The sequence below is a fragment of the Zosterops lateralis genome (assembly GCF_965231275.1).
Source record: "Zosterops lateralis genome assembly, chromosome: 16".
Classification (NCBI taxonomy): Eukaryota; Metazoa; Chordata; class Aves; order Passeriformes; family Zosteropidae; genus Zosterops; species Zosterops lateralis.
Genome location: NC_139776.1, coordinates 14181959 through 14204146, shown reverse-complemented (window position 1 = coordinate 14204146; position 22188 = coordinate 14181959). Strand labels below are relative to the sequence as shown.

The 22188-nt window shown below is 51.4% G+C and overlaps 1 protein-coding gene across 1 annotated transcript; it reads left to right on the top strand.

The window, feature by feature from the left end:
- Positions 1 to 1870: 1870 nt before the first annotated feature.
- LOC310915976 (uncharacterized protein) lies at positions 1871 to 17847 on the top strand (the record flags this gene model as incomplete). Its single annotated transcript, XM_083873199.1, has 17 exons — positions 1871 to 2081; positions 2708 to 2841; positions 3785 to 3928; positions 4380 to 4660; positions 5849 to 6008; positions 7237 to 7471; positions 8102 to 8235; positions 9184 to 9501; positions 10238 to 10431; positions 11738 to 11865; positions 12037 to 12206; positions 12952 to 13131; positions 13972 to 14115; positions 14567 to 14847; positions 16027 to 16186; positions 17101 to 17404; positions 17837 to 17847. 17 exons carry the CDS (start codon positions 1871 to 1873, stop codon positions 17845 to 17847), a joined length of 3189 nt encoding a protein of 1062 aa, XP_083729325.1.
- Between the last annotated feature and the right edge of the window lie 4341 nt (positions 17848 to 22188).

Here is a 22188-nt window from a genome sequence, read left to right as displayed (position 1 = left end):
GCAGCATTTCTGAAGAGGCAGATTCTGAACGCTCCGTGCAGACACGTCTCATTGTCTGGATGTTGTGTTTCATTTTATTTTCCTGTAAGCCTTCAGTTAGTTTTTTTCTGAAGACCAAGGCTCATGGGGCAGCTCTTTCCCTCTAGGGAGTGTTGTATTGTTGGGTTAGGTGGGTGTGTTAACACTGCCCAAGCTGCAGTGTAAGGAGCTGCATACATCCATCAGCTGCACCTTGGCTCCTGTAACTCGAAGCCTTTGGGATCTGGATCAGCCTGGCATCTGATGCCTTTGCTGGGCAGAACCATCTTAAGGCCCTGATTGCTGACCTAGGCCAGATTGCCCTCAGAGGCACCCAAGGAACCAGAATGTCTCTGTTGCATTGCTCCTCTTCAAATGCCCCCAGTGCCAGGAAGGGGTCAAGCAGGGTCCTTGACACCCTCCACAGTCACAGGCGTTACTGGCTGTGCAGAGAATGCAAGAAACAAGAGCAAGGTTAGGGGAGCTCCTCCAGCTGATCAAGTCTTGCCAGTCTTCAGTGCCACCGCATTCTTCTTCCAAGAAGAAGACAAAGGAAAGGCAGAGCACTCTTGCTTGCCTGGAGGTTTCTGCATCTTCCATCAGATTGTGCTTCAAGCCTCGCTTGTCATTTCTGCCTTTGGCCTTTGTTTCTCCTGCTGAAAGTAGGATGGGTGCTGGTAAAGCTTAGGGAACTTCCCAGAGTTCCCCTGGCTGTGGGATGCTGCTCCTCCTGCCTGGACATACAAGATCGGTGAAGGAAATGTCTCTTCCATATTGGCCAAGGCCTTGGAGCATGGTTAGTCAGAAGAAAATTGTTCATCTCCCCTAATGTCTTCATTGCAAGACTTTGTTCGGTTTGTACTCACATTCCCATCTGAAAAAGAGGGTTGGGCATGTAGGCAGGAACTCCCTGTTCTTTCAGGAACAAAAGCAGGGTGGGCACATGCTGGGCTGGCACTGCAGGGGGAACAAACAGCCAAGTTGTTTAGACAAATCTCATCAGACAGAGCAGTTCTCCCTGAGGTGATGGAAGTACTAAGAATTCATGGAATGTGATATCATGCCGTAATGAGTTGCATGCTTCCCTTCTAGGCTGATTCTGTCTCTGGAGGAAAAGAACCTGTGCCTCAGAACGCTGGAAGAAAAGAACCTGGAGCTGAACACTGAGGTGTCTCTGCTTCGTTCTGCTCTTCAGCAGACCCAGCAGCTCTTTTCTAAACAGAGAAAAGAGCTGCAGGAATTCAACACCCAGGTAAGCAGTGCACTGGCCTCCTCTTCTCCAGGGACACACAGCAGCAGCTTTGGCTTGGAGGCCCCAACCTCTTTCCCCTCCCAGCATCATCCACTGCTGCCCTGTTCTGCCTTGTGCTGCTGCTGCACCCTGAGGCCAAGGCTGGCTCTGGTGTCTGCTGCCAATGTTTTCCCCCATTCTCTGCTGGGTCCCAGCAGGAAATCTGGGAGGAGAAGCAGCAGCAGACTTCTTTGTTGCTTCTCTGTTCCTCTGATAGCCATGTTGTCCCGGACAGAGTTGGTGCCTGTGCCAGGCCCTGAGCAATGTGGGGATACAGAGGTGGCTGTGGCAGCCTGGGGAGGGCACTTCCACCACAGCAAGTTCAGCCAGGGTTCAGAGCTGCAGCGTCAAGGATGCCCATTGCCTGCCTTTCCCTGTTTTCTCTACATTTGTCTCCAGTGGAGTCCTTGCTTCTCGGCCTTCTGTTTCCTGTGTATTTTTTGCCTGAAGTCATTTCTCCTTTCTTGTTCTCCCTACTGCCCATTCTGAGCCTCAGGAGCAGCCCTGTCCCTGAGGCTCTGTGCATCCATCTTCCAGACTCGGGCCGAGCTGCATGCACTGATGGAGATGGCAGTTCACAAGGCAACTCAAGAGAAGCAGCTGCTGGAAACTGAGGTGTCTGAGCTGCGTGTGAGGCTCCAGAGCTCTGAGGAAAGAGCAGAGGCCATAGCCATACAGTGTAAGGCTGTGGAGATGCAACTGAGGGAGACACAAGCTCAGTTGGACCAACTAAACGCCTACAATCAGGAGCTGCTGACACAGATTGAGGAAAGTGAGCAACATACAGCTTCTCCTCTCCAACCCATTTCCCCAGCTTGTCCCGAGAGCAGGGATCTCTGATCCCATGGAGAGGAAAATGGCTGGGTCCAGAGATGGCAGAGGGGAAAAACAACCAGCAGGAGATTTATCCACCCAAGTGCCAGTGAAATATTTTCTCAAGAAAGATGCCATGGCTGGCAGTGCCATCTGGCTGGGCTGTGGCTGATCCCGTGCACAGCTGGTGCCTTTCAAGTGCCCTGTGTGTGCTAAGGAGTTCTAGCTGGATGCCTCAGCTCCATTCCCCCGAACTCCAGGCCCTACCAGAGCCTCCAGCCTATTGGCCTCTCTGGAGCAGGGCTGCACAGGCTTTCCTGCTCCTTTGTCTCTCCTGGATTTCTCACTCTGCACAAAGCCCAAGAGCAAACACACTTTCCTATTCCTCTGAACCTTGCTCGTTTAATTTCTGCTTTTCTCCCTGCCTGGAAGTTTCCCTCATTTCTGTCAGCTTTGGAGCCCTTGTGGGCTTAGGGCGTGGCAAAGACAGGCAGGCAGAGAAGACAGTGTTGTTGTCTCTGCAGGATGCACATCAGTTTGCCTTTGCTTTGCTTTTCCCCTTCTCCTTCCCCTTCCCTTCTGCAGCAATGTGGCGAGCAGAACACCAGAAGACCTCGTTGGAAATCGCCCTGAAAGACGAGGCTGTGACCCTTCGTCAGGAGGTGGCATCTCTGCAGAGGAAACTGGAGAGTTTGGAGAAGGAAAGGAAGGATGTGCTGGTGAGATTGGCAGATGCCACAAAGGGCCATTTCCTGGCTATGATTGGACTTTGTGTTACTAGCACAGCTAGCACAAACTAGATTTGAAAATGCCAAACGAGAGGTAACGATTGTCAAAGGAGAACTGTTGTGATTTACTGCAAAGCTGGAGCTCTGGGAGATGGCAGGATTTGGGGCTGTGTGGAACATGCCCTCCGTGTCTTCTGCATTGAATCTGGGGAGGGGAGAGTTGAATAGGGCCATCTTTGGGACGAGGAATGAGCCCCCTCATAGGAAGCCCGGCAGAAACAGCAGCTTTCAGCTGACATTTTTGTGCTGCTCTTGCGCTCGGTTTTTCTAAGACCTCAGAGAATCTTCCCTGTTCTCTTACCATTCCTCTTTTGGGAAGCTGTGTCTCCCCGGGGGAGACAGTGGCCCAGGGGAGCAGCAGCCCAGTGCTCTGAGAGCACGTGAGGCCATCAGTCTTTGCCTCTTGCCACACAGATGTTGCAGGAGAAGTGTGAAGCCTCCTGCTCTTTCCTTCTGTGCAGGTCCTGCTGGAAAAGCAGAATGAGAAAAATGCTTTATCTGAGGCACTGCTCCAAACTCAGGGAGAGCTCAGTCAAGCCTCCCAGCAGGTCCAGCAGCTCAGGCAGGAGGTGAAAGAGCAGCAAGAGAAGGGGCAGAAAAGTCTGAGTAAGCAGGGATCAAAGTGCAGGGCAGAGACAAAAACACAAAAGGCATCTCCTGGGACTAAGGAGGCAAGGGCTGCTTCAGGCCCTGGGAGCACAGAGCCTGGAAAGCTCCAGAGCTCAGCCCCAGGAAGGAAGGCTTGCAGTGGAAGCAGAGTTGGGTAGAGAAGCCAAAACTGAAATAGCTGAAGGAATGGGATTTTGAGGCAGCAAGTGGGAAAAGCTGAGCCTGAGGGCAGGTCTCTGAAAGCTGCTCTGCATTTTGTTGCCAGACTATCAAGGCAGAGCTGCAAGCTGAGCTGCAGGAAGCTCAGAGTGAAATCCAGGCAGCTCAGAGGAGGCACCAGGAAGAACTGCAAGACATCAAGGAGGAATTGAATATTCTCCTTGAGCAGAGGGAGGCCCTACAAAAGCAGGTGAGTGAAAGAGCAATGGCACTGCAGTCATCCAGCCAAGGGGTCTGTGTCCTTCTTGCTTTTCCATGGCAGAGCAGCAGCTGATGGCGTGATCCATCACGCTCTGGGGGCTCCATGGCAGCTGCTCTGAAGGACACTCAGAGCTCTGCTGAACCTCAGCTGCTGCCCTGGACCCCTGGGCTAGTCCTCTGGGCTGTTAGCCAGCAACCATCAGCATGGATTCCTGCTGGCCTCCTCTTGCTGGCCTTGGCTTTGGAGGTGCTTTTTTCACATGCCCTTGGTGGGCCACTTAGAGATTGAAACAAATTGTCCATATCCATTGTGAATCTGGTGCTCTCAGGACAGGGAGCAATGGAAAGTTGTCCTTTCCCTTTCCTCACAGCCTCTGCTGTGGCTGACAGGGACAGGCTGTGGCTGTAGCCTCTCACCGCTCTGCTCTGTTTGACTGCAGGTGGGAGAGTTGACATCCCAGCTGGCAGCCTCCCAGGAGTCCCGGGAAAGACTTGTCCAGAGAGCCCAGCAAGATGTGAGTGAGGCACAGGAAGAGTTGAGGCAGAAGCTGCTGGAGGTTGGGCATGTCCAGAAGCTGCTGCAGGAGGCAAAACATCAGAACAAGGAGCTGCAAGAGCACCTGCAGAACTTGGAGAATGAAAGGAGTCATTGGGAAGAAGTGGCACAGGAAAATTCAGAATGGCAGGCTTCTGTGAATGCCCTCGAGAGTGAAAAAGCCAGGTAAATGAAAGCCTGTGGGACTTTGCATTGGGGTGAATGGATACCCTCTTTGCCATCTTGCACCTGCCAGGGTCTCTGGCAGCATTTCTGAAGAGGCAGATTCTGAACGCTCCGTGCAGACACGTCTCATTGTCTGGATGTTGTGTTTCATTTTCTTTTCCTGTAAGCCTTCAGTTAGTTTTTTTCTGAAGACCAAGGCTCATGGGGCAGCTCTTTCCCTCTAGGGAGTGTTGTATTGTTGGGTTAGGTGGGTGTGTTAACACTGCCCAAGCTGCAGTGTAAGGAGCTGCATACATCCATCAGCTGCACCTTGGCTCCTGTAACTCGAAGCCTTTGGGATCTGGATCAGCCTGGCATCTGATGCCTTTGCTGGGCAGAACCATCTTAAGGCCCTGATTGCTGACCTAGGCCAGATTGCCCTCAGAGGCACCCAAGGAACCAGAATGTCTCTGTTGCATTGCTCCTCTTCAAATGCCCCCAGTGCCAGGAAGGGGTCAAGCAGGGTCCTTGACACCCTCCACAGTCACAGGCGTTACTGGCTGTGCAGAGAATGCAAGAAACAAGAGCAAGGTTAGGGGAGCTCCTCCAGCTGATCAAGTCTTGCCAGTCTTCAGTGCCACCGCATTCTTCTTCCAAGAAGAAGACAAAGGAAAGGCAGAGCACTCTTGCTTGCCTGGAGGTTTCTGCATCTTCCATCAGATTGTGCTTCAAGCCTCGCTTGTCATTTCTGCCTTTGGCCTTTGTTTCTCCTGCTGAAAGTAGGATGGGTGCTGGTAAAGCTTAGGGAACTTCCCAGAGTTCCCCTGGCTGTGGGATGCTGCTCCTCCTGCCTGGACATACAAGATCGGTGAAGGAAATGTCTCTTCCATATTGGCCAAGGCCTTGGAGCATGGTTAGTCAGAAGAAAATTGTTCATCTCCCCTAATGTCTTCATTGCAAGACTTTGTTCGGTTTGTACTCACATTCCCATCTGAAAAAGAGGGTTGGGCATGTAGGCAGGAACTCCCTGTTCTTTCAGGAACAAAAGCAGGGTGGGCACATGCTGGGCTGGCACTGCAGGGGGAACAAACAGCCAAGTTGTTTAGACAAATCTCATCAGACAGAGCAGTTCTCCCTGAGGTGATGGAAGTACTAAGAATTCATGGAATGTGATATCATGTCGTAATGAGTTGCATGCTTCCCTTCTAGGCTGATTCTGTCTCTGGAGGAAAAGAACCTGTGCCTCAGAACGCTGGAAGAAAAGAACCTGGAGCTGAACACTGAGGTGTCTCTGCTTCGTTCTGCTCTTCAGCAGACCCAGCAGCTCTTTTCTAAACAGAGAAAAGAGCTGCAGGAATTCAACACCCAGGTAAGCAGTGCACTGGCCTCCTCTTCTCCAGGGACACACAGCAGCAGCTTTGGCTTGGAGGCCCCAACCTCTTTCCCCTCCCAGCATCATCCACTGCTGCCCTGTTCTGCCTTGTGCTGCTGCTGCACCCTGAGGCCAAGGCTGGCTCTGGTGTCTGCTGCCAATGTTTTCCCCCATTCTCTGCTGGGTCCCAGCAGGAAATCTGGGAGGAGAAGCAGCAGCAGACTTCTTTGTTGCTTCTCTGTTCCTCTGATAGCCATGTTGTCCCGGACAGAGTTGGTGCCTGTGCCAGGCCCTGAGCAATGTGGGGATACAGAGGTGGCTGTGGCAGCCTGGGGAGGGCACTTCCACCACAGCAAGTTCAGCCAGGGTTCAGAGCTGCAGCCCTAAGTGTAGGGACATCCGTGGACAGGAGGGAGAAGGAACTCTGCAGACCTGAGATATTCTAGAAACACGTGGTTTTATTGCAAGGGTCGTGGGTAAAAAGGGCTTTGCCTTCAGCCGTAAGCCTTGGCTGAAGGGAAGCCCCAAAGAGAGAGGGTATGAGGCAAGGGAGATAGCAGGGGTAAGGGAGGTAAGGCAGCTAAGAGAGCTAGGGCAGGTAAGAGGGCAGGGGTCAGAGGGGTAAGAGAGGTAAGAGAGAGAGAGGACCTTATTACAATGCATTATATCTTCTTTTTTTGTTGTATATTCTAATTTACAGTGACCTACTGGCATGAGATACAAAACCTACAAATTTTGCATGCAGCCTATGAGAATTACTATATTACCATATCATCTTATATTCTAAACTCTAAAGACTACTTTTGTTATCTACTTTTTCCCTGATACCTTGCTAGGGTGGAGAGGGGCTACATTCTTGAGTCTTTTTGTTTTCTGTCCTTCAACCTATCTCCAGCTAACCACCGTCTTCCTACCTGCCATGATCACATCTCAAAGCTGGCCTTCATTTCTATTTCACTCACAGGTTTAAATCTTCAGTATTTGTTGCCAGGCAATCATACCCACAAGCCCTTCCTGTCCCACCTTTCCAAACAATCAAGGATGCCCATTGCCTGCCTTTCCCTGTTTTCTCTACATTTGTCTCCAGTGGAGTCCTTGCTTCTCGGCCTTCTGTTTCCTGTGTATTTTTTGCCTGAAGTCATTTCTCCTTTCTTGTTCTCCCTACTGCCCACTCTGAGCCTCAGGAGCAGCCCTGTCCCTGAGGCCCTGTGCATCCATCTTCCAGACCCAGGCCCAACTGCATGCAGTGATGGAGATGGCAGTTCACGAGGCAGCTCAAGAGAAGCAGCTGCTGGAAACTGAGGTGTCTGAGCTGCGTGTGAGGCTCCAGAGCTCTGAGGAAAGAGCAGAGGCCATGGCCATACAGTGTAAGGCTGTCGAGCTGAAGCTGTGGAAGACAAAGGCTCAGAGAGACCGACTAAAAGCCAACAATCAGGAGCTGCTGACACAGTTGGAGGAAAGTGAGCAACATATAGCTTGTCCTCTTCCATCCATTTCCTGTCACATCCTGCCTTGCCAACAGGGATCTCTGATCCCATGGAGAGGAAAATGGCTGGGTCCAGAGATGGCAGAGGGGAAAAACAACCAGCAGGAGATTTATCCACCCAAGTGCCAGTGAAATATTTTCTCAAGAAAGATGCCATGGCTGGCAGTGCCATCTGGCTGGGCTGTGGCTGATCCCGTGCACAGCTGGTGCCTTTCAGGTGCCCTGTGTGTGCTAAGGAGTTCTAGCTGGATGCCTCAGCTCCATTCCCCCGAACTCCAGGCCCTACCAGAGCCTCCAGCCTATTGGCCTCTCTGGAGCAGGGCTGCACAGGCTTTCCTGCTCCTTTGTCTCTCCTGGATTTCTCACTCTGCACAAAGCCCAAGAGCAAACACACTTTCCTATTCCTCTGAACCTTGCTCATTTAATTTCTGCTTTTCTCCCTGCCTGGAAGTTTCCCTCATTTCTGTCAGCTTTGGAGCCCTTGTGGGCTTAGGGCATGGCAAAGACAGGCAGGCAGAGAAGACAGTGTTGTTGTCTCTGCAGGATGCACATCAGTTTGCCTTTGCTTTGCTTTTCCCCTTCTCCTTCCCCTTCCCTTCTGCAGCAATGTGGCGAGCAGAACACCAGAAAACCTCTCTACAAAGTGCCCTGAAGGAAGAGGCTGTGACCCTTTGTCAGGAGGTGGCATCTCTGCAAAGGCAATTGGAGAGACTGGAGAAGGAAAGGAAGGATGTGCAGGTGAGATTGGCAGATGCCACAAAGGGCCATTTCCTGGCTATGATTGGACCTTGTGTTACTAATTCTAAGGAGCACCATTTTTCAGTTTAACCTTTCTAATTAAATTCTTTTGAATAAGGAAGCAAAGATGTTGTAGTCATGTCTAAGCCAGGTAGTGCTGAATCTGCTGATTTTCCTCCATACCAAAGTTCTGTGCCCTAGAAGTTTTAGTTCTCAACATGCACACTGTCTCTAGTGACATTACATAGTTTGAGTAATTTTTAGTGTCCAAACCCATTTTCATATTTCTAAATATCTGGACCTGGAAGGAGGGGTGAGAAGACCAAGTTTGCTGTTAACAGAAAGGTGTTTGGCCTTGGCCATCTGAGAGCAGCCAGTGGGGAGAGAAGAGAGGAAAGCCAAGTGCTGATCCAGATAAGGACGTGTGCCTGCAAGGGCAGAACTCATCCTGAGTGGCAGCAGAGAATGACAGACTGATCTGGCCATGGCTGCTCCAAGAGAGGGCAGTGGGGCTCTCAGGGATGGTGCCATGGAAACTCTACACAGGAGAGGTGAAAATCCACTCCTGTTGGGCCAACATCAGGGAATGAAATGCTGGGGGTGTTTGCTCTTCCCTTCTTGCTTGATGGAGAGCACATCCTCATGGCACTGCCTAAATCCTGCTTAGCGTGGACTTGAAATCCTGGCTGCAGTTCTGGCAGCTCCTTCCCAGAGGAACACGGGAGTGGAGCTGCAAGAGGTCATGGAAGGGCAGAAAAGAAGCTGGGATGGGCTGAGTGAGCTGGGAAAGATGCAGCATCAAGGGGGGCCCAGCAAAGGTCTGCAGCATCCCGAGAGGCAGAGAGAGAGGGGCAGCCTTTGCCTGCCCCTGCAGCTGGAGTCCAGATGTGGTATGAAAAGCAAACTGAGAGAGAGAATGAGTGACCCTTTTTCTCCCTGTTTTGGCAGCATGAACGGGAATTGTATGAGCAGCAGATGAGAGATCTGGAAAAGAAGAATGAAATGCATGCACCCCACATTCACAGCTGGGATGACATAATCCAGCAATTGGAAATGGAGAGGGAAGGCATGCAGGAAGACTTAGAGCATGGGGCTGCTGGCACCTTGAATACAACAGGAAGAGAAGAACTCGAAGGGAGAGAGAACATTCAATCCCTGAGTGCTGCACTGTGCAAGAGTGAAATGGCCAAAGGGACTTGGAAGAAGGATTTGGCAATCCTACAGGGAAGGGCTTCTGACACTGGCACAGGCCAGTCTCATCTCCAGGTAGGCACTGGTATTCACCTTCAGTCCACTACAATATCCCAGAATTATTCCAACAATGTTTCCCATAAAGAGGTGGGATCTATATCCTTGTCAGTCCAGGCCAGCTTGGGCAAAGCAGCCTGGGCTGCAGCAGGCAGCTTTGTCTATGTGCTGGGCTCCAGCCAGAGACCATTGACTGCCGCATTGTTTCCTGGCATGGCCAGAATGATTGATACATCTCTGGAGCTTGCTATCCAAATCAGCTCCAGGCCAAAAGCTGAGGATGGGGAGCTGCTTCTCCTGTGCCCACACATGATGAGGCAACACATGTGCGAATTTGGATTTGGTGTGGGAATGAATGGAGCAGGTGAGCAGAGTGATGGACTAAACCCAGCAGAGTTTTGGGCCAATGGCTGAAAAGCGTCTGCACCGCTGGTGCTCAGAGTAAATTGTTTTGGCATTAGTAGAAGATGTGGTAATTTTGGGTGACAACACAGGGTCAGGAGTAGGGATGTTTGTTGGGAAGGTGCTGTCTGGTCCCAGGCAAGGCAGCAGGACCTGACACAGCACTTGCAAGGGAACAGTGCCAGAGGCTTTTGGAGGCCAGGCTATCAGAACTGCACAGGGCAGATGCTGTGAAACTTTGAGCCCAGAGCACAGGTGCTCCTTGTCCTCTGGCTGCCTGTGAGCTGGCACTGGCTGGCTCTGCACAGGGCTCCTGAGGAAGGCCTCAAGCTGTACCTTGTCCTGCTTCCAGATTTCCCAGGAGCAAGAGTCACCAAGGAGGGCTCTGGAGCAGCTGCGCTGGGAATCCTCTGGCCAAGGGCACACACTGGCCCAGGTGTGCAGAGAGAAGGAGCTGCTAGGTCAGGAGAAGGCTGCCCTTGAGGGCCAACTGGCAGACATGGAGCAGCACCAACATGACCTGTCCAAGCAGCTGGCAGAGACCAGGTAAAGACAGGGAGCAGACCCTTTCCAGATGTTTTTACATTCCATGGACAGAATATGGAAGAGTCACAAGAAGAAAAAAACTATGCCACCATGTGAAGATTATTTTTCTGACACCTAAAGCCAGCAAAGTTCTGGTGAGCCTTGGGCTCCTGTTTGTGCCACTGAGGACACTCCTGTGGGAAGTCCAAAGCAAGCCACCCAGCCCTGAACTGAGTAGCAATTAGAAAAATACAGATGCTGAGTGAAATGTCAAGTTTCTCTTGGGTTTGATTCCTTGTTCTGGGCATTGAACATCCCTCATTCCTTACCAAGTAGCTTGACATGATTCTGATCTTCAGAACTGAAGATTCATCTTCAGCATTCCAGGCTCTTACCTTGGGATGTTGGGAGTAACATGAAGCCAGAGGCTGCTGCTGAAAATCTTGGAGGTCTTTGGCTTCCAGGCACACTCTTGAGAAGTGTGGGGCAGCTCCTAGAGCTGCCCTAAAGGCAGCCCTAGAGAGCAGCAGGGAAAGCTCTTTGGAATTCTCAACAGCCTCTGGGGATTCTTGCTGATTGCTGATGGGCACCCACCTGCCAAAACCCACCAAGATCCCTTTGGATGGTCCCTCTCACTCTGTAAGGATGGACAAGTCACTTGGGCTACTGCCTGCTTAGCCAGCAACACTAAAATAAAGCTGGCAAGTCTACTCCTTGACATTGCAAGAGTTTAAACTGAAGTCTCTGCATTCAGGTAGTTGTTGTTCAGACAAAAATCCTTGTGTTCTGGTTTTTCACAAGTGCTGCTGTGACCACGAGATTTTACTGTATCATGCAAAGTAGTTCTGAAGTCTCTTAAAGACAGGGTGTCTGGAAGATGATGATGTACCTTCATGTCCATTATCAGGAGCATTGCAGCATCAGGAGTCAGCCAGGACAAGAATCTGTTCTGCCCCCCAGCAGAGCAGCTTGGAAGTGCTGATGAGAGAAGGGCTGTGAGCAGGGGCTGGGCTATTGCTTGTCAGCCCAGCCTGTTTGGCAGAGCTACCCAGTGTAGGCCAGGAACAGCAACTGAAGGCTTGGCTCTTGAGGTCAAGTTGGGCTGGGCTGTCTGTGCTATGGCAGGCCATAAGGAAGGCCTGGGCACTCCCTCAGATGGCCCTGCTTTGCCACTGAAATGGCACAAATGTGCCTTCTCTGGATGAGTTTCCATGCCACTCATTTTCCACCCTCAGGTGTGGGGATCTTGAGCCATGTTGCCCTGGAATAACTGCCTGTGGGTGTCAGGAGCAAGAAACTCATGTCTCTCTGTATTTGCAACTTGTAGATCAGCAAAGGAGAGCCTGGAATCCAGCCTGTTTGCTGCTCAGCAGCAGATATCTCAGCTGGAGGAGACCAGGAACAATCTGGAGGCTCAAGTGCTCATGGTCATGCAGGCCAAGGAGGTGACAGAAAGTGAGAACCTCGTGTGCTTTGTTTGTGGTGCTAGCCCTGCCTAGAGAAGCTGCTGTAAAGCCACCTCTGTCCACAGGGCTTCTGAGGAGTGCTGGGCAGGGGGCACTTAAAGGGCCTGAGGTCAGGAAAGTCAGTAAAGACTCTGACTCTTGCTGTTGGTCTTGTTTGCAGGACAAGTGAAGTGCCTGCAACATGAGCTGGAAGCAGAGAGAGCTGCCAGGAGGCAGGAACAGGAAGAAACTGCTCAACAGCTCTTGCAGGCAGAGCAGCAGCGTCATGAAAACCTCAGGCTTCAGGCAGCTGCTCAGCAACTACAAATAAACAAGCTCCTGAAAGACCTGGTAGGGGACAATACACTTCTGAATTGTCCAAGGTGGTGCTGTGGGTTGGTTTAGCACAAGCAGAGGCACTGAGTGGGTGTGAAAGGGCAGCAATCCTCTGCCAGAGGCCTCCTGCTGCTGGGCCGGGCAGCAGAGCCAGCGGCTCAGACTTGGAGGTGCCTGAAGGCCCCCAGGATGGTGCTGGGACAGTAAATGCAGCCACGGCTTCAGTGAGGGCGTAAGACAAGTTCCAGAGAGGTTGGGCAGTGCCCAGCCAAAGTGTGACAGCCCAGGGCAGGATCATCCCCAGGTCCCACCTGCCAATGTGGAGCAGATGCCAATGTGGAGCAGATGCCAACAGTACTGCAGGCTGCAGGCCTGGGAACTCAGTTCCTTTCCTGCTGTGCTTCCATGGTGGACAGATGGATCAGCTTTGGGCTGGAAGCAAATGGAACAGGCCCCTTGTGCCGGGTCCTTCAGTGCTTGTTCCTGGGTCATCAGAGAGGGGAAGGTGACACCTCCTTTTCTGAGTGGTTGGACTCAATGCTTGGGAAGGTCTTTCCCAACAGAAATGATTCCATGAGTCCATGATTCTTGCACCTGCAGAGCCTCCTTTTAAATTCCCTGACAGGACATGATTTCTGGAGGGCAGAAAGCCAGTGCTGTTGTCTTTGCAGGTTGGGGTTAGTGGGAGGTGTGAAGCTTCACATTTTCAGCAAGGAGGTTGCCGGGGACTCATCTTACAAATTTCTCCTCCCCTCCTCAGGCAAGTGAGCACGAAAGGCACCGTGCAGAGATGCAGGAGACACTGGAGCAATGGGAAGAAGAGAAGGCAGAGAGAGAGCAGGAGCACGAGAAAGTGCTGTTTGAGATGAGGCAGAAAGTCTCCTCCCTGCAGGTCCAACAAGAAGTGGAACGAACTAGATTTGAAAATGCCAAGCGAGAGGTAATGATTGTCAAAGGAGAACTGGTGTGTTTTTCTGCAAAGCTGGAGCTCTGGGAGATGACAGGATTTGGGGCCGTGTGGAACATGCCTTCTGTGTCTTCTGCATTGAATCTGGGGAGGGGAAAGTTGAATAGGGCCATCTTTGGGACGAGGAATGAGCCCCCTCATAGGAAGCCCGGCAGAAACAGCAGCTTTCAGCTGACATTTTTGTGCTGCTCTTGCGCTCGGTTTTTCTAAGACCTCAGAGAATCTTCCCTGTTCTCTTACCATTCCTCTTTTGGGAAGCTGTGTCTCCCTGGGGGAGACAGTGGCCCAGGGGAGCAGCAGCCCAGTGCTCTGAGAGCACGTGAGGCCATCAGTCTTTGCCTCTTGCCACACAGATGTTGCAGGAGAAGTGTGAAGCCTCCTGCTCTTTCCTTCTGTGCAGGTCCTGCTGGAAAAGCAGAATGAGAAAAATGCTTTATCTGAGGCACTGCTCCAAACTCAGGGAGAGCTCAGTCAAGCCTCCCAGCAGGTCCAGCAGCTCAGGCAGGAGGTGAAAGAGCAGCAAGAGAAGGGGCAGAAAAGTCTGAGTAAGCAGGGATCAAAGTGCAGGGCAGAGACAAAAACACAAAAGGCATCTCCTGGGACTAAGGAGGCAAGGGCTGCTTCAGGCCCTGGGAGCACAGAGCCTGGAAAGCTCCAGAGCTCAGCCCCAGGAAGGAAGGCTTGCAGTGGAAGCAGAGTTGGGTAGAGAAGCCAAAACTGAAATAGCTGAAGGAATGGGATTTTGAGGCAGCAAGTGGGAAAAGCTGAGCCTGAGGGCAGGTCTCTGAAAGCTGCTCTGCATTTTGTTGCCAGACTATCAAGGCAGAGCTGCAAGCTGAGCTGCAGGAAGCTCAGAGTGAAATCCAGGCAGCTCAGAGGAGGCACCAGGAAGAACTGCAAGACATCAAGGAGGAATTGAATATTCTCCTTGAGCAGAGGGAGGCCCTACAAAAGCAGGTGAGTGAAAGAGCAATGGCACTGCAGTCATCCAGCCAAGGGGTCTGTGTCCTTCTTGCTTTTCCATGGCAGAGCAGCAGCTGATGGCGTGATCCATCACGCTCTGGGGGCTCCATGGCAGCTGCTCTGAAGGACACTCAGAGCTCTGCTGAACCTCAGCTGCTGCCCTGGACCCCTGGGCTAGTCCTCTGGGCTGTTAGCCAGCAACCATCAGCATGGATTCCTGCTGGCCTCCTCTTGCTGGCCTTGGCTTTGGAGGTGCTTTTTTCACATGCCCTTGGTGGGCCACTTAGAGATTGAAACAAATTGTCCATATCCATTGTGAATCTGGTGCTCTCAGGACAGGGAGCAATGGAAAGTTGTCCTTTCCCTTTCCTCACAGCCTCTGCTGTGGCTGACAGGGACAGGCTGTGGCTGTAGCCTCTCACCGCTCTGCTCTGTTTGACTGCAGGTGGGAGAGTTGACATCCCAGCTGGCAGCCTCCCAGGAGTCCCGGGAAAGACTTGTCCAGAGAGCCCAGCAAGATGTGAGTGAGGCACAGGAAGAGTTGAGGCAGAAGCTGCTGGAGGTTGGGCATGTCCAGAAGCTGCTGCAGGAGGCAAAACATCAGAACAAGGAGCTGCAAGAGCACCTGCAGAACTTGGAGAATGAAAGGAGTCATTGGGAAGAAGTGGCACAGGAAAATTCAGAATGGCAGGCTTCTGTGAATGCCCTCGAGAGTGAAAAAGCCAGGTAAATGAAAGCCTGTGGGACTTTGCATTGGGGTGAATGGATACCCTCTTTGCCATCTTGCACCTGCCAGGGTCTCTGGCAGCATTTCTGAAGAGGCAGATTCTGAACGCTCCGTGCAGACACGTCTCATTGTCTGGATGTTGTGTTTCATTTTCTTTTCCTGTAAGCCTTCAGTTAGTTTTTTTCTGAAGACCAAGGCTCATGGGGCAGCTCTTTCCCTCTAGGGAGTGTTGTATTGTTGGGTTAGGTGGGTGTGTTAACACTGCCCAAGCTGCAGTGTAAGGAGCTGCATACATCCATCAGCTGCACCTTGGCTCCTGTAACTCGAAGCCTTTGGGATCTGGATCAGCCTGGCATCTGATGCCTTTGCTGGGCAGAACCATCTTAAGGCCCTGATTGCTGACCTAGGCCAGATTGCCCTCAGAGGCACCCAAGGAACCAGAATGTCTCTGTTGCATTGCTCCTCTTCAAATGCCCCCAGTGCCAGGAAGGGGTCAAGCAGGGTCCTTGACACCCTCCACAGTCACAGGCGTTACTGGCTGTGCAGAGAATGCAAGAAACAAGAGCAAGGTTAGGGGAGCTCCTCCAGCTGATCAAGTCTTGCCAGTCTTCAGTGCCACCGCATTCTTCTTCCAAGAAGAAGACAAAGGAAAGGCAGAGCACTCTTGCTTGCCTGGAGGTTTCTGCATCTTCCATCAGATTGTGCTTCAAGCCTCGCTTGTCATTTCTGCCTTTGGCCTTTGTTTCTCCTGCTGAAAGTAGGATGGGTGCTGGTAAAGCTTAGGGAACTTCCCAGAGTTCCCCTGGCTGTGGGATGCTGCTCCTCCTGCCTGGACATACAAGATCGGTGAAGGAAATGTCTCTTCCATGGTGACCAAAGCCTTGGAGTCAGAAGAAAATTGTTCATCTCCCCTAATGTCTTCATTGCAAGACTTTGTTCGGTTTGTACTCACATTCCCATCTGAAAAAGAGGGTTGGGCATGTAGGCAGGAACTCCCTGTTCTTTCAGGAACAAAAGCAGGGTGGGCACATGCTGGGCTGGCACTGCAGGGGGAACAAACAGCCAAGTTGTTTAGACAAATCTCATCAGACAGAGCAGTTCTCCCTGAGGTGATGGAAGTACTAAGAATTCATGGAATGTGATATCATGTCGTAATGAGTTGCATGCTTCCCTTCTAGGCTGATTCTGTCTCTGGAGGAAAAGAACCTGTGCCTCAGAACGCTGGAAGAAAAGAACCTGGGGCTGAACACTGAGGTGTCTCTGCTTCGTTCTGCTCTTCAGCAGACCCAGCAGCTCTCTTCAAACCGCACAAGACAACTTCATCAGCTCAACACCCAGGTAAGCAGTGCACTGTCATCCTCTTCTCCAGGGACACACAGCAGCAGCTTTGGCTTGGAGGCCCCAACCTCTTTCCCTGTTGTAATTCTCTAAGGGATTATTTTCTTCCTTCTGACCCCCTGGCATCCCTTACCACTTAGAGTGACCCTTACTTCCTTCTTTGACCCCATTGGCTGTGGTCCTGCTATCTCTTCTCTGACCAGGGAACTATAAATTGTCTTCCCTTCCTTTGTTCTATCTCTTTCCCTGCTAGAATTTCGAAGAATAAACGCCTAGGACAAAAGTCCCAGGGAAAGAGTCTCTTCTGAGATATCTCACCTCGTCCTTGGTATAATTCTCTCCAAATCCTCCTAATAACTGAGCTAGCTAAAGCTCCCGGGAGAAGGGTAGGAGAGTGAATTTGTACATTTCCCCTCCCAGTAGCATCCACTGCTGCTCTGCTCTGCCTTGTGCTGCTGCTGCACCCTGAGGCCAAGGCTGGCTCTGGTGTCTGCTGCCAATGTTTTCCCCCATTCCCTGCCGGGTCCCAGCAGGAAATCTGGAAGGAGAAGCTGCAGCAGACTCCTTTGGAGCTTTTCTGTCCCTCTGTTAGCCATGTTGTCCCAGACAGAGTTGGTGCCTGTGCCAGGCCCTGAGCAATGTGGGGACACAGAGGTGGCTGTGGCAGCCTGGAGAGGGCACTTCCACCACAGCCAGTTCAACCTGTGTTCAGAGCTGCAGCCTCAAGTGTATGCCCATTGCCTCCCTTTCCCTGTTTTCTCTACATTTGTCTCCATTGGAGTCCTTGCTTCTGGGCCTTCTGTTTCCTGTGTGTTTTTTGCCTGAAGTAATTTCTCCTTTCTTGCTCTCCCTACTGCCCACTCTGCGCCTCGGGAGCAGCCCTGTCCCTGAGGCTCTGTGCATCCATCTTCCAGATCCACACCCTGCAGGACGCAGTGGCGCAGATGGAGACTACCCAGTTAGCTCGAGAGAAGCAGCTGCTGCAGGAGCTGGAGGAGTCCCGAGCAGGAGAACGGTGCTTGAAGGACTCTGTGCATGCGCTGCAGGCTGAAGTGTCCCAGCTGCATCTGAGTCTCCAGAGATCTGATGACAAAGCTCTTGCCTTGGCCATACAGTGTCACACCTCAGAGCTGGAGCTGAGGAAGACACAGGCTCAGAGGGACAAACACAGAGCCCTCAGTCAGGAGCTGCAGAAGGAGTTGGAGGAAACTGAGGGAGGTACAGCTTTTCCTCTCCCGCCCACTGAGCCCAGAAGAACTGGCGAGCAGGTAAAGTGTGCTGCCTGTGCAGAGCCTCCGGCTCCCCTGGAACACAACATGTCAGCCCAGGCAGTGCCTTGGAGACCTCTGCTTGTTTCCTTGCCTCTCTCTGTGCCTTCTGTGGGCACACCCTTTTGTTTGTTCTCACTCTTGTGAGAGCCCATGGCTTTAACAAAGGCACTTTCACTCTGCTGCCTCTCTCTGGCCTCGTGTCCCTAGGCACACACTGGCCTCTCTTGCACAGACCCCAGAGAGAGATTTTTGCCCCCAGTGTTGTCCGGTGCAATTCAAAGTTTCAGAGCAGAGATCTCCTTGCCTTGATGTCCAGAGGTCCTTTTGCTCCATGTTTGCTGACATGTTTCTCTGACCCTTTCTCCCATCCAACGTGCAGGTGGAATCTGAAGCGAGAAGAATCAGAACTTTTGGGACAGTGTTCCTCCCAGATACTTTACATTGCCCGTCTCCCAGTCTGACCAGCAGACCACATTGACTTCTCAAGAAGACTCCTCCAGTAGCTCAGGGAAGCAGCAGCCCTCGTGCTGAGGCACAGCCTGTGGAGAAAGGGGTCAGTGGCCCAAGTTTGTGCTTTGGAAATCAGAGTTGGGTTCCTAAATGCTGTCAGAACTCTCTCTAATAGATCTGCAGTGGCTGAGGGTTGTACGTGGGAAGGGTTTGCCAGCCATGAGATGGACTTGTTGATCATCTGAGCTCTGTTCAGGGGCAGTCTGGGAGCCTGTTCCTTTCCCCTTCCCCAAGGGCAGAGTGTTGGTGAGGGCTGGACTTGGAGGCTGTGTCTGTCCCCACAGCCGGTTCCGTGGGGCTGCGGATGCTCCTGCCAGTGTGGGCTTGTCTGAGCCGGGCCCTGTGCCTCTTTCAGGTGTCCCTGCTGCAGTCACACCTGGCCCAGGACCAGCAGGAACACCTGGAGAGCTGTGCAGGGAGCAGGCAGGACACTCCTGTTGAGTCACAGGGTGCAGAAAGGACCTCCTTGCTTCCTCAACTTCTCAGAGAAGAACCCGGATGCAGCTGGATGCAGTCATAGACTTAGTCAATAGTTGTGTTTAAAAGGTAGTATAGGTGTAATTGAATGTTTATACAACTGTGTTCCATAGGATGAAGGATATATTTGTAGACAAATAAAGTGTTTATTATGATCACAATTAAACAAAAGGATCTTTATCAGATCAGAGTTATTTACTACCCAGTACAGAGAACTATAGCTTCCAGTATAGTGAGTTCTATGTGAAGCAACATTGAAGCAGTTCTCTTCAAGCCAGCAAAACCAATTCTTAATTAAAGATTGATCACCCAAACCAATGACCATGGGAAAACACTTCCTCTCTACCTCAAGGAGTGACCATAGGAGGAATAGTGACCTCCTGGAGGGAGGAATGTACAGAAGGGAGACATGAATCACTTTGCTGAGGGCAGGTGAAACGTGCCATGTGTGGAGCTTTTTCATTTGTCCTTAGGAAACTGTAACCTGTTTTTTCTCAGAGTCACAGAATCTCAGGGTAGGTGAGGCTGGAGGCACCTCTGGAGGTCACCTTGCCCAGCCCCTGCTCCATCAGAGCCACCCAGAGCCAGCTGCCCAGGATGTGTCTAGGTGGCTTTTGAGTCCCTCCAGGGATGGAGACTTTACCACCTCCCTGGGCACCTGCACCAGAGCTCAGCCACCCTCCCAGTGCAGATGTGTCTCCTGAGCTCGGAGGGCCCCTCCTGTGTGTCACTTTGTGCCTGTGGCCCCTGGGGCTGTCCCTGGCCCTGTCCCCTCTGCAGCCTCCCCCCAGGTATTTATCCCCAGGGATGAGATGCCCTGAGCCTGCTCTGCTCTAGGCTGGGCAGTCCCAGCTCTCTCAGCCTCTCCTCATGGCAGAGATGCTCCAGTGCCTCCATCACCTTCATGGCCCTGTGCTGGACTCTGCCCAGTCTGTCCCTGTCTCCTGTACTGGGCAGCCCAGCACTCCAGGGCTGGCCTCACTGGTGTGGAGCAGAGGGGAAGGATCCCCTCCCTTCACCGGCTGTGTCACAGCTCCCAGTGCAGCCCAGGATGCTGTTCTGTGTTGCTCCAGGAGAACATTGCTGGCCCATGGACATCCTGGTGTCCAGCAGGACCCTGCCTAACTTCAGTTTTCCACTTCAGCAGATACTGCTGCCTGTGGTTGTTCCTTCCCAAGGACAGGACTCAGCACTTGGCATTGAACTGCTACCCTTGAACTGTCATCCCTCTGGATGGCAGCACGTGTCTCTGGCACATCAGCCACTCCTCCTGGTTTTGTGGGAGCACACACTCTGCCCCATCCCCCAGTTTACTAACAAAGGTGTCAGAAAGGACTGGACTCAGCACTGTCCTCCAGGCTACACTGCTCATGCCACTGATCACCAGGGATCCAAGAAGGTAGATTTTTCTGCAAGGCATCTTTGCTTGTATGTAAATATTGTGGAAGAATTGACAGGATTTACATCAGGGATTTCTGCTTCATATCTTATGTGGGAAAAAAACGTAATGATCCCTGCTCCCTCTCACTGGTGGTGGGTAAAGTGGTCCTGTTGTTGGTGACAGTGGATGTCAGCTGCACAGGAACCGCACCAGACAGGTGTGACACACTGTGGGAAGGAGCACTCTGAGAAAGGTAAAAGCTGAGGTGTAGAGATCATTCAAAGGCTATTCCTCAAACCATGGAAGGCCCTGTTTTGTGGAGATCAGGAACAATTCCTAGGCAAGGGCTGAAACTGTGCTTCTGTGAGCTCCTTTCCCTCCTAGGTCAATTTTTCCATGAATGATAGCAGATTGTCCTGGTTTAAAAGACAGATGTCTGCCAAGAAAGCTGGGAATCTTCCTGAAATGGAAAGATAGCCCCCTCCCTCAAAATTATTATAACTTGAAATTACAGGGTCTCCAGGCAAAGATATGGGAAAATGAATAACAGTTCTTTGCTGTTATATATATGTACACACATATATATACACATGTGTATATATACATATATAACAAGAGAGAACAAACAACACCACCACCCCCCAAACCAGGAACAGACTTTTCCCACCCATTAAGCAGTTCTCACTTTGCTGTAGTTATGGCCACAGCTGGGCAGAGGGCACCCTTGGCTCAGGCAGCTTCATGGGGCCACCCATGCGAGCTCTGAGCCACCCCAGGCGTTAAGGGCAGCCTCAGGGAGAGAGACAAGGTGGGGGCCTGGTTTCCCCAGCTTCTCACCTGTCTGTTGCAGTATCCTGGCGATGGCAGCTCTGGTGAGGTTCCAGGCAAACAGCAGCTGGGGCTCCCTCTCTGCAGAGAGGGAGAGAAGAGGTGGGGTGGTCCGGTTTCCCCTGAAGCACCCGCGCAGATGCTGAGGGTCTTCCTTGCAATGGCAAGTGTTGAAAAGTCCCTGTCAACCAGCAGCTGCTGCAAGCAACAGGCTCGCCTATGGGTGGCAAGGAGAATTCTGAAGCAGCGCTGCGTCCAGCACCAAAAACTGCCCAAACCGCCCTCCTCCTTGCACAGCCGGCTGGTTCTTCCTCAGCAAGGCAGTGCCCGACCCCGCCCTCCCTGCCTGGAGGCTTCCAGTGGAGGGGGAGGGTCACTGGCCAGTTCTTTTGTATTTCAGCTGCCCCTCATTCATTCCCCACGGGCATCAACTGCCCTCTCCTTGCCACATCCCCCTTTTCAGGTAACATATGGGAGAAAATTCACCAAACACATCTCCCCATGCCTCCAAACCCACAACATTTTCCATCCTGAATTTTTTCCCATACCATCATGTTACATCAAACTTTGACTTTTAAACTAGATACATATGTTGCAGACAGGTAAAAGATGTTATAGGAAAAAAAGGTCTCATAAAATATGGATTAGGCCCTGCTACTTTAGCTAAGTGCAGATAACTTGCAAGTTCTCATACAAAACAACCTTGAGCATGAAAAATTCTTTAGCACAACAATTTATTCGCAGGGAGAAAAATAAGTGCATCTGCATAAACATTAGATCTGTTCCATGAAAACCCACAAAGGAAAAATGTAAACAACCTGAACCTTAGCACACACAAATCACCTTCTGACCAATAACTGAAGTAGCAAGAAAACTACCAACCAATTGGTTGTAGTTTCGTAGGGTTGTTGCACTCAAGGTCTGTGAAAACCGTACAAATTGGGTTAAGTGAATAAAGAATTGGCTTTTCCCGCATAAAGAAAATGGAGTCTCAGCTGACTTATTTCAACATACATACCTGTATTATCCTAATTATATACATACATACATACATGCAGACATGGATACAGGCAGTGTCTCAGGCAATTCACCCCTTGAGGTATACATCATGTTTCTCCATCTTTCTGCATCACCCACCAAGTGCAACCGGGTCCCTGAGCAAAGACAACCCCAGCAATGGGTTTGTCTTTCCTCCAGGCGCAATTAATCCAAACAGTCTTTCCTAGCATACCTCTCATATGCACCACCAGAACCTTGTCTCCATCTGCTGTACACAGGGGTTGGGATCGGGAATGGCCAGCTTGGTAGGTGGAACCTCTGGTATTAAGTAACCGTGTAGCCTTTGCTAAATGTACCTCCCACTGCTTGAAGGTCCCAACCCCCATACCATTGCCTGCAATGTTCTTTTTAAGAGTTCATTGCACAGCTCAACTTTCCTGGCAGCTGGTGTGTGGTAGGGTGTGGAGAAGATAGCTGAGGAATGGGTAGAGGATAAGGGACACAACAGCTTTTAGACTAATATTGTAACTAGAAGC